This window comes from Aspergillus puulaauensis, chromosome 4 (assembly GCF_016861865.1).
Source record: "Aspergillus puulaauensis MK2 DNA, chromosome 4, nearly complete sequence".
NCBI lineage: Eukaryota > Fungi > Ascomycota > Eurotiomycetes > Eurotiales > Aspergillaceae > Aspergillus > Aspergillus puulaauensis.
The window spans coordinates 3,838,449-3,854,375 of NC_054860.1; the positions used below are offsets into that span (position 1 = coordinate 3,838,449).

At 48.9% G+C, this 15,927-nt stretch overlaps 6 protein-coding genes across 6 annotated transcripts; 2 read left to right on the forward strand and 4 right to left on the reverse strand.

Annotated features, from left to right (window-relative positions):
- Nucleotides 1-1,317: 1,317 nt before the first annotated feature.
- On the forward strand, nucleotides 1,318-4,208 carry APUU_41490S (putative DUF221 domain protein; the record flags this gene model as incomplete). Its single annotated transcript, XM_041704678.1, has 6 exons — nucleotides 1,318-1,368; nucleotides 1,430-1,665; nucleotides 1,727-2,019; nucleotides 2,072-2,977; nucleotides 3,037-3,435; nucleotides 3,490-4,208. 6 exons carry the CDS (start codon nucleotides 1,318-1,320, stop codon nucleotides 4,206-4,208), a joined length of 2,604 nt encoding a protein of 867 aa, XP_041557240.1.
- Nucleotides 4,209-4,554: 346 nt separating this feature from the next.
- Nucleotides 4,555-5,475, reverse strand: APUU_41491A (uncharacterized protein; the record flags this gene model as incomplete). Its single annotated transcript, XM_041704679.1, has 2 exons — nucleotides 4,555-4,863; nucleotides 4,984-5,475. 2 exons carry the CDS (start codon nucleotides 5,473-5,475, stop codon nucleotides 4,555-4,557), a joined length of 801 nt encoding a protein of 266 aa, XP_041557241.1.
- Nucleotides 5,476-6,223: 748 nt separating this feature from the next.
- On the reverse strand, nucleotides 6,224-8,236 carry APUU_41492A (putative extracellular endoglucanase; the record flags this gene model as incomplete). The annotated part of the gene is made up of 6 exons (XM_041704680.1): nucleotides 6,224-6,385; nucleotides 6,457-7,261; nucleotides 7,314-7,335; nucleotides 7,391-7,741; nucleotides 7,796-7,927; nucleotides 7,984-8,236. The coding sequence occupies 6 exons, from the start codon at nucleotides 8,234-8,236 to the stop codon at nucleotides 6,224-6,226; spliced, it is 1,725 nt and encodes a 574-aa protein (XP_041557242.1).
- Nucleotides 8,237-9,281: 1,045 nt separating this feature from the next.
- On the reverse strand, nucleotides 9,282-11,939 carry APUU_41493A (MINDY family deubiquitinase; the record flags this gene model as incomplete). The annotated part of the gene is made up of 3 exons (XM_041704681.1): nucleotides 9,282-10,310; nucleotides 10,362-11,221; nucleotides 11,279-11,939. 3 exons carry the CDS (start codon nucleotides 11,937-11,939, stop codon nucleotides 9,282-9,284), a joined length of 2,550 nt encoding a protein of 849 aa, XP_041557243.1.
- An 823-nt stretch (nucleotides 11,940-12,762) lies between these two features.
- trm6 (tRNA 1-methyladenosine methyltransferase subunit GCD10) lies at nucleotides 12,763-14,484 on the forward strand (the record flags this gene model as incomplete). The annotated part of the gene is made up of 2 exons (XM_041704682.1): nucleotides 12,763-12,848; nucleotides 12,909-14,484. 2 exons carry the CDS (start codon nucleotides 12,763-12,765, stop codon nucleotides 14,482-14,484), a joined length of 1,662 nt encoding a protein of 553 aa, XP_041557244.1.
- Nucleotides 14,485-14,753: 269 nt separating this feature from the next.
- On the reverse strand, nucleotides 14,754-15,780 carry ARC18 (actin-related protein 2/3 complex subunit 3; the record flags this gene model as incomplete). Its single annotated transcript, XM_041704683.1, has 6 exons — nucleotides 14,754-14,801; nucleotides 14,861-14,939; nucleotides 15,000-15,112; nucleotides 15,175-15,446; nucleotides 15,548-15,593; nucleotides 15,664-15,780. The coding sequence occupies 6 exons, from the start codon at nucleotides 15,778-15,780 to the stop codon at nucleotides 14,754-14,756; spliced, it is 675 nt and encodes a 224-aa protein (XP_041557245.1).
- Between the last annotated feature and the right edge of the window lie 147 nt (nucleotides 15,781-15,927).

Below are 15,927 nucleotides of genomic sequence, written 5' to 3' on the forward strand. Positions count from 1 at the left end.
TGAGAGGGAATACGATTATTCGTGGCTGAAGACCGAATAATTAATCATCCCGGATTCCAAAAAAAAAAAGCCCTCATGGCTCATGCGCTATGATCGCTCAGAGATCAGTGCCGTTTGTCCAAAGGCTATAATGGCATTGGTTTCCTTCGTCTGTCGGCACTCAGCATTCTTAATCTTCTCGAGTGGCTGGCCCGGGCTCTTTCCAGTTTTCCCCCTTGCAGACGCTCCACGACGGTTTTGACAGAACTTCCTCGTTGGCAGTTAGCGGGCCGGGGCTTTTGAGTTTGGGGAACACGTATCGTTCCGAGCTGGGACTCGTGCGCTACTCAGGAGTTGGCCTTTACAGGACTACTGGTTCTGAGTAATGATCAACCAAAAGCTCAAACCTCCAAGGCATCGCCCAAGGCTGCGGCATGCTGCTACGTCGCTATGTAGTATTTTCAAGTCTTGTAGGAGTACGGCTGGTTATTACTCCTTGGGCCTTGTCGCAATCCTCGGCACATGGCTTCAAGGAAGATGGGTGGACTTCCTGCAAGTCTTTTGAGTTTGTCCTCCCACACCCGGCAATCCTGCCGGGTCGAGCTGCCATGTCAAGGGAGTTGACGACTTGACTCGCACTGTGGGTGTCGTGATATGGTCTGTGACTGACTCGGATCAACATGACATTTTGTGGCGGGCTGCGGGCATTCCACGCGAAGTTGCGAACTGAGGGTGGAGAATCGAGCACCAACCAACCCACTCGATCGGCAGCTCCCGTAGAGGACGAGTGTCGATTGGGTCCAGCTTATCGGACAGGAACAAGATCGTCACGAAGGGGAGAGGGCACTAGTTGTGGCTAGCTGCAGGGTTTTTCAGCACATTGCCTGTCTTGGAAGGCTGGAAGACGGAAGTACGTTCTCCTCTTGACCCGATCGATGCTCATTTTGCTCCTGAGTCCTGATTGGTTCCACAAGGAATTCTGCGTCCTCCGCGACGAATCAGATAATCCGAATCTTTTCTCCCATCGTCAGCACGGACGCGTCCCAAGAAGCTGTTTCTCAAATTTTGTGGGCTGGCTGGTCCGGTTGACCAATGATAGCTGCTACGTGCTCGCCCTCGCTGCAACATACTTTGGCCTCCCGTACGCTATTGATCTTCTGCCGCGGATGACAGGTCTCGCATCTCATGGAGCCCTCCTTTTCTAATGTGGACACGCCGCAGAAATTATTTCTATCTGGGCCGAGACACGGTTGATTGGGGTTTCGAAGACCAATATTTTTGCTTCTGTTCTCGTATTATTGAAGCGGAGAACATGATACCTAGATCCCCGCAACCACGATGGCAAAACGCACTTTATTGAACATTCTGGTTGCACGACAAGACCTTCTTGTATGTGGTGCCCTGTTTCGTGCAGCTTAATTATCAATGTTTCTAACGACGGGCCATTCAGGATTCCGAAAATGACTCTAACATTGGGTCTTCAAGGGGAGATGCGTCGTCCTCAAGCTCGGATGCAATAAACGCTGTAACGGGTGGAGGTGATTCGACTTCTCTTTCAGCTCTCTTGACGACACTGGTACCTGCGTTGGTGCTTGCGTTTATCTGGTTCTCTCTTTTCCTAATTTTTCGCCGAACACAAATAAGATGGTATGCTCCGAGGAGCCATCTACCTTGCTGGCATCAACAGTACGTCCCCAAACGGCCATCACCCTGTGCACTGGAGAAATAGCTGAGACATTGTCAATAGTGAGAGGAGCCCACAGCTGCCTACCGGATGGGTGAATTGGTTCGGCCAGTTTTTCAAAATATCCGACGCCCATGTACTCAATCATCACTCTATGGATGGTTACCTCTTCCTCCGCTTCTTAAGGGTTCTTTGCTCAATTTTCTTTATCGGTTGTCTGATTACATGGCCGGTACTACTTCCGATTCATGCAACCGGTGGTGCAGGGAACACTCAACTTGACGCCTTGAATTTCAGCAACGTGAAGAATAAAAACCGGTATTATGCCCACGCTGTTATTGCATGCGTTCTATTCAGTAAGTGCGATTAGACCAACCCATGCCTCTCATATCTAATGTGAATTTGAAGCTTTTGTGTTCTATACAGTGACAAGAGAGAGCATGTTCTATGCAAATCTACGGCAGGCATATCTCAACTCACCGGCATACGCCGACCGGATCTCGTCAAGAACAGTTCTATTCATGTCAGTCCCAGAAGACTATAAAAACGAAAAAAAGTTACAACAAGTGTTCGGGGAGACTATTCGCAAAATATGGATAACCTCCGATTGCAAAGAGCTAGATAAGAAAGTTCAACAGAGAGACAAATATGCCCATCGCCTCGAGAGGTTGGAAACAAAATTGATTCGCAGGGCAAACTCAATGCGTCTGAAGCTAATCAAAGCCGGTACCATCTCGTGTACCGACTGTGCTGAGTGCGAAACATGTGGTCCAGCCATGTACGACAAAATCAAACGGCCGACTCACCGTCTCAGACTGTTTGGGGACAAGGTCGACTCAATTCACTGGCTCCGTGAGGAGCTGGTGAATTTGACCAAAGAAATTGAAGTCATGCAAAAAAGACACCAGCATTGGGACTCGAAGCTTCTATCTGCTATTTTCATTGAGTTTAATTCCCAATCAGATGCCCAAATTGCACTTCAGACACTTTCTCACCACCAGCCGCTCCATATGACGCCCCGGTTCACTGGCATATCTCCGGACGACGTTGTCTGGTCGGCATTAAACCTGAGTTGGTGGCAACGCATTGTGAGAAGATTTGCCGTTCAAGGCGCAATAGCGGCAATGATAATATTCTGGTCCCTCCCAGCCGCGATTGTCGGGGCCATCTCCAATATCAGCTATCTCACCAGCGCCATCCCACCCCTACAATTTATCGATAAACTGCCTGATGTGATCAAGGGTGTGATTGCTGGTTTACTGCCGGCTGGTGCCCTGGTCCTGCTGATGTCCCTTGTACCTATTATTTGCCGCTGTATGCTCGGTCCCTTACCTTGTCTTTATGCTACCCTTATATCGCTAACGATCACCTAGTTTGTGCCCGGCGTGCTGGTGTTCCCTCAGCAGCTCGCGTTGAGCTCTTCACTCAAACTGCACATTTCTGTTTCCAAGTTGTCCAGGTATTCCTCGTCACGACTTTGACTTCCGCTGCGTCCGCTGCCACTGCACAAATCGTTAAGGACCCACTATCAGCCAAGGATCTCCTGGCTGAGAACCTCCCGAAAGCGACAAACTTTTATGTTTCATACTTCCTCCTCCAGGGCCTAAGCACCAGCTCCCTTGCTGTAGTACAGATCATGAGCGTGCTTGTTTTCAAGTTCATAACCACGTTCTTCGACGGCTCACCTCGGCGTCTGTACGAGCGTTGGGCCGCTCTCAGCGAAATAAGTTGGGGCAACGTTTTTCCTATATTTACTAATATGGGCGTGATAGGTTAGTCTGTCCATACTCCGATTTCCTTACTCAGGCTAACTAGGCCCGCCCCAGCGTTAACCTACTCCTGCATCGCCCCGCTTATCTTAGGCTTCTGCTTCGCCGGCCTATATCTCGTGTATCAAGCCTACCGGTACAACTTCCTCTTCGTTTACGATATTCGCATCGACACAAAGGGCCTCGTTTATCCACGCGCTCTACAACACCTTTTAACAGGCATCTACCTTGCCAACATTTGCATGATCGGTCTCTTCGCAATTAAATCTGCCGTCGGACCCCTCATAATAATGGTCCTATTCACAATCCTCATAACCCTCGCCCACATATCCCTCAACGAAGCCCTCGCCCCACTAACCTCCTTCCTCCCGCGCACACTCGACGTCGAAGAGGAATTGCAACATGCCAAAGAGGAGGAACTCGCACTTCTCCATACTTCACCCCGAACCACATGGTCCAGAGCGCTGAAATGGTTCCACCCGAACCTGTATCGAGACTTTGCCGCGCTGCGCCGGAAAGTCCGCCGTGACCACGTTGAGATCAAGTACTCAGAAGAGGAAGAGAGGAATGCGTACTTTGAGCCTTCTATTACGAGCAAGACGCCTACGATTTGGATTCCCAGGGACAAATGGGGCGTTTCGACGTGGGAGATTGAGGAGTCGGATCCCCTGATTCCGATTACGGACGAGGGGGCACATTTGGATGAGAAGGGGAATATTGTTTGGGATAAATTTGACCCGAATTTGCCGCTTTGGGAATTGAAGACGTTGTATTAGGTGTTTTGGTTTTAAGGGCTGGCGTTAACAATTGCGCGGATATTAATAATGATACGACAGCTACGAGATAGGATACTTTGATTATACTCAAGCAGGCAACTGGGGGAGCAACTACTTAGTGGAACGAGGTCAGTGATGATGGCTTATACCATGTAGATGCGCAATTTTGCTGCTACACCAAAAAAGAAAAGAGAAAAAAAGGCCACCTCTTCTTAGGAAGTGCTAGTTTTAACTGATATCCTGGGTGTCAGTAGACGCCTATCCTAAACCCCTTTCATCAACTTATACCTCACTGGAGATAAAGAGAGTGAGTATATACCTTCCATAAGATTGCAGATATGCTGGCTTACCCGATAGATATCTGGTTAAACCGATAAGCTCGAAACATAGGCTTCAGATTCTTCGAGGTGCCGAGTGGGATAGTCCTCCGAATAGGAATGGGTAGAGGGTGCTTATACTTAGTATCCAAAGGCCAACTAGCAAAGCTTGCTGGAAGCACGCCCGTGGTATCAAAATCAATGACCCAGAGATTCCCAGACTGGTCAACGGGGAAGTTCTCTCGGTAAATATCACTGTAGTAATATAATAATGGCTCATTGCTGAAATCCACTGTACCATAATCCTGACCATTCCCGGAGCTGAGATTTTGAAGAAGCTATAGAGTTATAGTTAGAGATAGATATCCATCCTTCCAAGGCGATGTGCAATCTACCGCGGCTGATATTCAAATGCCTCTTCACATGGCAAATCAAGGCGTGGGATGGAGCCAGCTTACATGATTAATAGAATCTTGCAGCTCTTGCACCGAAGAATATATCTTCGCTGCCACTCGATCTTTGAAAAACATATGTCTGATATAACCGCCCGGTGGCCCAAAATTTCCAAAGACTCCCGGCGGCGGCTTCACGGCGATTAGCTCGGAAAGCGCCTTTGCCCGCTCTTCGTCAGATGCAAAGTGATGGATATCGATGTACTCCATGACAAGGTAAGCGCTTGAACTATGGTCTGGGAGCCAGGCTAGGTAGAGTTCCGGGATGCGGATGCTTGACTGGGAATTTGCGTTTATGCAAGTGGAAAAGAAAAGCTGAGCATGGGCTTCGGCCATTTTAATATTGTTATACTTGATGAAGAAAATCTTCCCATTTACAGTAGTGTATGTTAGATGATTATAACCGAGACCTTTCTGGCGGCACAGTTCAACGACTTGGTCTTTAGAGGGCAGGTCCGGGACAGAGGGGTTTAATATTTCCTTATCAGTGACAATCATGTTGAATGCTTGGATGTGATAAAGCGCGTGAGGTCAAAGCAAAGCAAGCCTTATTGCCAACAGTGACACGCTTATTTTCGGATTACTCAGCTGAGCCAACCAACTATTAACTAGGTAACCAAGTAAGTTAACTCACTAACCAACCCAACTAGTTACTAGTTAACGTAATTCCCGGGCGAGCCGCCATTTGCGATTTACTCCATAAAAGTAGCCATTTTTAAAATCTTATATCTCAACTAAAAATGCTTAGATACATTTCAAAACTAGTATATAGAATAATCATTGGTTAAATTTATATCTGGAAATCTAGTAATCTTATATATTTTTATTATTACTATATCAAAGAAATGTAGTATTTATTTAGATCTATAGTATTATATAGGTGTATACTTAGAATTAGAGTATATTCACTTATCTGGTTGTTGAGATATAGTATCTTAAAACCGCAACTTTTATATAGTATACTAATCAACATGCTCTGCGAAAAGGCCAAACACAACCGTGCCCTTTTTGCTGTCACCCAGATTTACTCCGCACTGAGCTATGCACACGACCAGTCGAAACGGGGAAAACGAACCACCAACCTCAATTAACTCTATAACAAAAAAGATATAATGGTTAAATACATCTACATTATTCAACTGTTTATCTCAGGAGTAAGCTTTGGAGCTTTGATGTTGCAAAATATATACAATGAGAATAAAAACTAGATCATCTCATGGATATGTTCAGGCGACTAGCCAGAAGACTACACAGTCAACGTGAAATTAGCCGTGTTCAACGTCCCATTAACACGAGGATAAAACTCGAACGTGAAGATTGAGGTCTCGCCGGCAGCGACAACAGCATCAATAGCCGCAGAAGTGAGTATAACATTCTCATCATCCCAGTTCCATTGGCTACTGTAGGTCTAAAGACGTAAAGCAATGCACAGGTTAGCCCTCTGGATGCACATGTGGAGAATGGATTTCTGGAACTTACCGTGCGAGCCTGCTCAAGAGGACCAAGGTACTGGGTCCAGTCATCAAAGAGGTACACGCCAGAGTTAGTTAGGGCCTTGACAGTTGCAGGCTTGGAAAGGCCCTTCCATGTTATAGGGATAGAGTGGTCAGAGCCTGCCACGGCAGAAGCGGAAGCGGACTTTGAGGCCAGAACGGGAGTATCCCACTGCACTATCTCAATTCTTGGAGAGGCAACGCCGCCGTCGAACTCGAGAGTTAGAGTATCAATGATTCCTGGTGCAGTGGAAGCAGTGTACTTGGTTCCAAGGTAGGAGGCTGAGAAAACGATATTGTCACCCGAGACAGAATAGTCAGAGCCGCTTTCCAAAACTGTGCCCGCGGCATCCGTAATTGATTCGAGGGAGTTGCCATTGAAGATATATGGCAGGGCCTGGTTAGTGACTTGGGTGCCGGCGCGGTGGAAAATGTATGCGGAGGATGACTGCTCTGACGCGGCTGCATCTTCGGTGCTATCGGGGAGGCTATTGGTAGTCTCTGCTGTCGTGCCTATGACGAGATCCAGGGTTGTAGGGTCTCGCCATTCTCCTGTCGTTCGGTCGAGCTGGTCCTCGCCATTGTCCCAGAGGACGGTGGCAATATCAAATTGGGCGGCAACTTTTTGCAGATGGTCGAAGTACTTCCAGCGTGCTGCAGGTTCGGTGTTGGTAACAGATGCGTCGTATTCACCTAATATTAGAGGGACGTCGGTGAAGTTATTGCGGATCAGTTCGAACTCAGTCGTGAGTGTGTCCTTGGTACTGTCGGAGCCCCAAATTGTTTTTCCCCTAAAAGTTATGAGTGATAAGAACAGGAATAGGTCAAAATGCTTGGTCTTACCATGCGCTGAAGATAAAATCGTCTGGATAAGAGCGTGAGCAATACTGATCTCCAATGTATAAGAGCAGGCAACTCACAAGGACTGTAGTAATGGAACTGAATAGCCCAAGGATTTGTTATATTGGCAGGGGCTTCAAACCACTGGGAAGTCTTGACGCTGTCCTGACCACCTCCAACAAGGTTAACAACACGCTGAGAATTAAAGCCACCAGCGTCGGCGATTGCTTGGAGGAAGATGCTGTTCAGTTTATTGATTTCTGCCCCGTGCTCGGCAGTCTCTGCTGGAGGCTCGTTGATTGATTCGAAAGCGACCAGGTTCGACTTGCAACCCAGCGTAGTACCAATCTGGTACCATAGTCTGTAGAACTTCTCTTCGATTAGGGTTATATTTGCTCCGGACGCGGTAACATCAGCCCATTCCCACGAGTCTGTTGTAAATGGTCAATTAAAGAGCTGCAGACTGGATATCAGCATCGACTCACCATGGTGGACGTTCACGATGGCGTATAGGTCACGAGCTGTAATAAAGTCAAGAACATCAGAAACCCGTTGCAGCCATTCCGGATCGACAGTCCAGTCAGAAGAATTTGTCGTGAAATGGTGCGTCCATGTTACTTAAATAGAAAATTGTTAGTAGGCTTTTCATCGAGTAGACGATGACATCTTATACCTGGAAGACGGACGCTCTTGAATCCAGACTCTTTGATCAAATCAAGTGTTGCCTCTTCAACAGGAACATTGTTCCAGGAACCTTCGTCTGGAATAGCATCCAGTGTGTTTCCTAAATTCCATCCAGGGTGGAGATTCGCAACGAATTCCTTCGCAGTAATGGGGGTGAATGTTCCTGAGCAAGTCGCGGAATTCTGTGCATATGCAACTGATAGAAGGGTAGAAAGCCCAGCGATCGATAGTAGTCTCTGCATCTTCACGGTCTTGTGTCGATCCAAGTTCTTTTCGAGAACTAACTCGATCTTGGATGAGAGAGCCTAAGTATAATATATATACTTAACACGCAGTTTCGGAAATTGCTTGCCCATTTTATCCGTGTAGCGCCCGTAATTTAGCTGCTCTTTACCCAATTCCTTGCTTCTAAATCGAAACTGGAGCACATGATGTGTCAGGACATTGATGTCGCAGGGGTATGAAACAAAGTAGGCCCAGTGGGTCGACATGGTCTGTCAAGTGTCAACTCTGCAGACCAGACCGAGAGTCTGTGCTGTATAGTGCCCATCCTTTCCAACCTTGTCAATTTGCTGACGGATAAATCTTCAGCTGAAAATCCGAGGGGCGGAGAAGGAGTGTCAACTATGGCGAAGAGCTTAAGTGCGAGATATTCTCTCCAGTGGCAGTTAAGAACCCGAAGATGTGGTGGAGCCGCCAATGCCATTTAATCAAACCATAGTGCTCGGTTGTCAGAGACTGATAAATTCTGGAGATTATGCAGCCTATAGCGGCGACTGTGAAGGTCTTCAGGTTCATGTGTTCCTGGATCGTATCCCAGTCAGTTGAAGAATCAGGCATTCCGAGGAACCCGAAAAGTGACTTGGATTTTACACCAATTAATTCATCAAGCACCCCTCATTCACTTCATCTATTTTCCGTCGTAAGAAGGCGTGATCGGCAGTAGCATGTTGATGTAGTCTTGGGCCGTGATGGATTGGGAAAGGTGAATCTTCGGGCTCAGAATCCCAAACCAGCATGGATAACGTGATTTTGTTTTTTCTGGCGTGTTCTGGGCCGAATACGGGAGCAGTAGAGTCATGTCGTTTATGAATAGACTGTATTGAGAATAGTAAACAAATAGAGTACGTATGCTAGTCGTTTCGTCGTAAACTTGCTAAGATACATTAAATGCGCCAAATCCCAGACGTCTATATAAACCGTACATGATTGTCCGTTATCATTCCATCGTCAATGATGTAAAGGGTACCACCGAGGCAACTGGCATGGCATGTAAATGCATGGCGTTTACATTACTATGCAGTCCCTGTCCCTTTCCCTCTCCCTGCGTGGATCTGTATACCTGCTGGGATCCGCATACCTGCCATACCGATCTCTTGGATACTGGCTTCGCGAGGGACCGCCCAGAGTATTAGGGCTCCGTTGTGGGGTTGGCGTACCGGTATATACCGGGCTCTTGGCTGCCTGTTCATAAGATGGAGGTGGTCCATCTTCTGGGTCATCGTTGCCCTGAGAACTACTCTGGACGTTGGTCTGTGAACGATGCCCATAAGATTGACGTTGTCGCCGATCCACAGCGGGGGTGCTTGCCCTTTCCCCAAGATTTGCTGCGCTTTGGGAGCGCGTATGGTTGGGGTTTGCCTGTCGTCGCTCCTCTTCTTGGTATTGAAGCGAGAGGGCATACGCAAAGTCTGCGTCCGCTTGCTCTTGCGCGGAGAGTGTAGGTGGATGCTGCGGGCCCTCATTGCTCGACGTCCGGGGACCGGATGGGTCGGAGGCATGAGCTGTATGCTGGCTAACGAGTCTAAAATCGCCGGAATAAAAGCCTGTATTCGACCCGTTCACATCAACAAGACTTTCCCATACGATTTCCGCATGGCTAGAGTAGCCAGCATCAGTAACGAGAGTGAAAAGTTGGTGAAGTTGCGGGTGCTTGTAGACGGTGGAGAAATGGTCGTTTCGAAATAGAATTGAGAAGGAGCCAGGCTGCAGGGTCCTAGTCAGTTGTTCAAGGCCGAAAGGGCTCAGCTGTGTCGCATGGTCGATATCGGTGAAATGCTGAATTGCTTGTATATCCGACATCACTCTTTCTTCCTCCGTGGTGAGTATTGTTCCCTGGAAAACTCGGTCCTCAAATTCCTGTTTACGGAACGGAAGTAGTTGGATATCTTCATGATATTCACCAATCCGCTCCAGTGCGGCAGTTGCATCTGTCGAGGGGCGCGCAATCCAGCCATGAACTAGAGGTACCCCAAATGTTCTATAGAACTTGATGTCTTCTGTTTGGAGGAACGTGCCGGCAGCAGAATCCGATTCCTAAGCTAGTTAGTGATGATCCTTGTACAAGGGCTATTTTCTCAACCATACCAACGTGAGTCGTGGGTTAACATTCATGCCCGTATGCAACATAGTTAAGAACCGACTAAGAGCTTCAATGTCTGGAAACTCATCATCGGGCCCCAAACGTGTCGTTAGTTCGTCAAATAGGGCCTCAATCAGTAGCCCCAAAGAAATATGCTCCCTTGTTCGCAAAGCCCTAACTATCGGAGGCGGATTTCCCTGATTTGCCGCACGTAAGATGAGCGCGTTCACCAACGCTAGGAGTGGGCACGGCCCATTCTTATTCTGTATCAGCATAGGAGACTCGCATAATACACCCGTATTATCTTTCCAATTAATATGTCTAATTGAATAAGTTTCGGCTCGTTTCTCCTGTTGTTGCGCGGTATTATCAGGAATCGTAGCGTTTTGTGGTTGCTGAGGACTAGACGGCACAGCTGAGCCAGAGGTTTGACTGAAGCTCTGCGAGGGCGTAGCATTGTCAGGATGTACATTTGGGAACGCGGCCCGGCGACCATAGCCTTGAATCGTAGCGGTGTCAGTAGCAGGCGCAGAGGCTTGCCGAGAGTCAGTTCCAGTTTCGTGCGTATGTGATTCATCGAAATCAATGAGAACGTGAGATGATCCCGTAGTAGTGGTGGACACGGTCCCTGGTGTGCTTGTTCTGGGTTGCGAAGACGGTTGCTCAGGCTGAAGCTGATATGACGGCGGTTGCGAACCATCAAAGGCAGTGTGAGGTCCCTGGAGATCGGTAGATGTGACACCGGTTCGCTGGCCACTCATTCCTACACCCTGACTGTGGCTAGACTCATTAGCCCAAGGGGATTCGGATTCCTGATTTTGGTCGAAAAGGGATAAGCGCGCGGTCATTGGAATATAGCCCTCATCTAAGAATGTTAGTATACACAAGCAACTTTACAAACCAAGTAAAGTAGTGTAGTTACCTTGACCTAAGCCACGACTCGCACCATCTCTAGAAAGTGACGACGCGCGGGAGTTTCTATCACCCCACGGGTTACTCTCATTTTGCGAGGGCTTCAGAAACGGATTGTTGGACTGTAACTGAGGAGGCGAAGCGCCCAAATACTCCCAATCAGAGGTATCGGCGGCCCCTTGATTCGGCGGGAGCTCATTTGCAGCCATTCGGCGCTGGGTGCCTGAAAGTAGGATCGAAGGCACCCGGTCACCTTTCCTTTTATCCGCCTCCTCGCCATTTTGTATGCCACCGTTTATACCCGGTTGAGATGTTGGGTCTCCATTTTCCCGGGGACTGTGATTTGGATTTTCGACAAGCTCGTCCGCCCACGGATTCGGGGTGTCCGTAGACGCGGTCCGAATTGGGGACCTCTGCGCCTGTTCCAAAGACATCAAATCGAATGCCGGTGACGTATTCAGATCGGGTGAGAAGATTGATTCCTGCGACGGAATACGGCGAGGGTGCGGGGAGCTTTGAGCTCTAGAAGGACGGGTCAGACGCTTGGGGGAGGGTGATGAGACAGAGAAGGACGTTGGGGAAGTTCGTGAGCGCGAAGAGTGAGGTTCGAAGCGGGCATTCCCTTGACTGAGGTTATGAAGGTGCGGAGGAGCTCGTTTTCGCAGGACCATGAAGGCAGATTGAGAGAACGGCTTCTCGGGCCTGTCGGGCAAACGTTGGAACGCTGGGCGCAGTCCACGACCAATAATACTAAATAAAATATATTTGCGGTTTGACCGGGGCAAACGGATGAGAATGAATGAGTTGACTGGCGTGGTTCACTGGGCTGTGTATACGTAACCGGGGCTTAGACAGCGAGCGAGTAAGGCTGAAGCAACCGCTAGCAATGCTGAATGAGGCAATGGTAAGTTAGCTCCAGCTTAGCATGGAAGCGTTGGTTTATATGTGCCATGCCGCTGCCCCTTGCTGGTCTTTTGGAAAGGGAACCAGAGGAGGTGCCCAAATTCAATAGACCTAAGCATATATACGTCAATCAATCCATCAGATCAGTCAGATCGCAGGCACCCAGATTCCGGTAATCCGCGAGCTTTCTCCATTGGCTGTGGAGACAGCAAGAGGCCAACTTCTGGTAAGCGGACCAGGTGGCAGGGGAATCACCCGTACCAATCGGTATGGAATCTAACTTGCAACTTGGCCGCCTGCCATTGCAAATGTTGGTATTATTTGTATTGGGCTGGTATCGTATGATAGAAAGGGACCACTTCCTCAGCCACCGTCTCTGCCCCATCTTCCGCCACAGCGGAAGCAAAACATGTGATCCTAACGGGCCTTTAATTGTCCGAACCGTTATGTCAGCCGCGACTTATCTGGAGCTTTCGTGGTCCGTGCGCTATCGCAAAGAAAAAAAAGTGAGGAAAACGGCAGTGCTTGACATGCTCTTTTCTTTGCTGGAACATGCTTGTTTCTATTTGAAACCATATATCCAAGTCAGCAATGCATACCTCCGTCCGCCCTAATCAGTTTGTAATTTTACGGCTACCTTCAGAGACGACAAAAATCCAAAAAGTCGTCCCGAACTCGTATGTGCCTCGTCGGTGATCCACTCTCTTTCGTTGCGATGAACTAACACCAGAGAGCAGATTGATAAACTGTGGAAAGTTCGGATCATTTCCTGCGAACCAGATTATCGGACGCCCGTTCTACCTTACCTACGAGATCCTCGAGGCGCAAGAGAATACCCACTTGCGCATTGTGCCCGCAGCAGAATTGCATGCCGAGTCGTTGATAACGGAGGGCGAAGGCGATGACGACGTCGAAGTGAATGAGGAGGGGTTGCCCACACGCACGAATCGAGATATCGTTGACGATGCATCGACTCAGAAGTTGACGTTAGAAGAGATCGAGGCGCTGAAGAAGGAATCAACAGGCGCGGGGAGGGATATCATTGCAAAAATCTTGGAATCGCATACCACTATAGACCAGAAGACGGCGTTCTCACTCGCCAAGTACACTCTGCGCAAACAGAAAAAGTACATGAAACGATTTACGCTATTCCCGATGGACGTCAGCGCTCTCACGAATTATATGCTGGAAAATAGAGAATTGTCCTCGAAGAGCATGGAGTTGCGCGATGAATTGATGGGACTAATTGGGAGCTGGGGAAACGTGCACCATGGCGGCGACACGTCAATACAGCAAGCGTTATCAAAGCCGAACGGCCGCTACCTCGTAGTAGATGAGACAGGTGGATTGATCGTCGCCGCCATGGCTGAACGAATGGGTATCCTGCATCCAGATGAGGACCTCGACGGCGAGGAGAACAGAACTTTTGCTGAACAAGAGGCTGCTGAGGGCGGCAGCCCGGAGGGGTCAGGCTCACACAAAGCAAATCGCCCAGCGCATATGTCTGCCACAGGGAACACCATAACCCTCGTTCACGCAAACAAACAAGCCAACACATCATTGCTAAAATACTTTGGCTTCGACCAGAACACCCCCGATGAATCTCACCCTCTCTTCACAAACCTCAAAACGGTCTCCTGGCTCCAACTCCTCAACCCCGAAGCCGACCCAATCTACGCCGAGGAACCCGCCATAATCCCAGACTCCGAGCTCGCCACTCTCAAAACGAACAAACGCAGCGCATATTACCGGAAACGAAATCGTTGGGCTCGCGTGCGGAGTGCCGTCGACGAAGTCCGAGCAGGCGGCTACGATGGCCTCGTCGTAGCAACACTCATGGACCTAGATAGTGTCCTCAAGCACACCGTTCCTCTCCTATCAGGCTCCGCATCTGTCGTCGTCTACTCACCCACAATCGAGTCTCTTACCAAAATCGCGGACCTCTACTCCACATCACGGAAGACGGCGTATATAACGCGGAAACGAGACCTGGAAGAGGAAAAGGGACAAGTGGAAAACGGCGAATTCCCCGAGTTAACCGCGGAATTCTCCCTGAATCCTACATTGTTGCTCGCGCCCACACTAGAAACAGTCAGGGTACGTCCTTGGCAGGTTCTTCCTGGCCGCACGCATCCGATGATGTCTGGCCGTGGCGGTGCAGAGGGCTATATATTCCATGCGGTTCGAGTCATCCCGACAACGGAGTTTATTCAGGCTGCTGGGAATCCGGGTCGCAAGAAGAGGAAGCTTGCGCCTGCGCAATCGACCAGTACGCCTGGGAGTACAAGTGCGGATGTAGAGATGAAGTCATGATAACCAAAATAACCCAAAAAACAAAAGTTTGTATAACAGATTTTATGATGGAATTTTATTTACAATCTAGGTTGGGCCGGCCTCGGCTTTGGGGTGAGGCCGCAGTCATACAACAAGTCCTACCACTATCAACGTAAGTTTATTAGCTAGTAGATCAAGGGTATGTTTCCTTTTTCAAACATTTATTTACGATACGGAATCTCAATTACACAACGAGCCCACAGTCCTCACGCTAGGCACAATGAAGATGAAACAAAGTAGACGTCTCTCTAGAAGCTCTTTCCCATGAACTTTCTCTTCGTGAAGCTAAGCCAGAACTATTATTGGTTGTTAGAAAGCATTCTTCAAAATTGCACCTTGAATCAGAAAGACCAACCTTCGACGGACCAACACCACCAGGGTATAATCTCGCATGCAGCCGAGTCGCAATCTCCTGTCGCACTTGGGAAATGTATCTAAGAACAAACAATTAGTACGCCGCAATCAGGTCAAATGGCATTAAGTTGAAACCGTACGATCGAAGTGTCTCAGCATCCTGGCGATCCCTCGGGGGCTCAAAGGCCTGGTTTAGCGGGAAGGATGCATCACCGGGAATGGCGAAGCTATCAAGAGCAACATTGTTAAGAGCCTAACGGCGAATAAGTCAGCCTTTACTAGCCCTCCTTCCAACATGGATCCAAAGTAAACTACCTTTTCCGCATCACGAGCTGCCATTGTAGGCTTGACTTTCCCCAGACATTCGGTGATGAACAATGTTCCATAGATGAGCATGCGGTCGGCGGGGCCGTTGATCTCGAAGTTTCGGAACAGGACATTGGCTCTGAATAGAGAGATGATCTCGTCTACACAATCGTATGACTCGTTGTCTGGCTGTACGTCGAGGTCGGCGCCCGGGGGTAGGGTGGGAAGGGTGTATGCGGGGCCGCGAGTGCGGGTGCGGAGGGGCAGGACTGGGAAGTTGCCTGTAGGCCGAGAAACTAGGTTAATTGGGTGTCCTTTTTGACTGTACATGATTCCTGGTCCGCTCGTCTGGTGGGAGTAGGAGTTATTGCTCTAATCGTACCTATTACGGGGACGTCCCGGTCCTCAAGGAAGATAGAGTGATATGCCTAGTTGTCGGTTAGAAATTGCCGTTAATTCATTGCGCTTTGAGGGAAGTGTTGGTGCAAAGTCACATACAGGCATTGTGAAAGACGGTAATGAGAGAACTAGATCCCTAGAGCCTGTCCAGAGGATAAGAGCTGTGTCGTGGGTGTTGATGGCGGAGCTGTTACCTAGCGGGAGTTCGCATGTCATCACCGCCCGCAGCGACGGTGTCTGTCAGTGAGGCTTGGGCTCGGAGCTCCGCAGATTTTCCGACGCCGAACCTCTTTACGCGCTGCCGCATTTCGACGCGTCGAGAATCAGAATACCCTGCAACACCGCTACTTTCCACATTATATC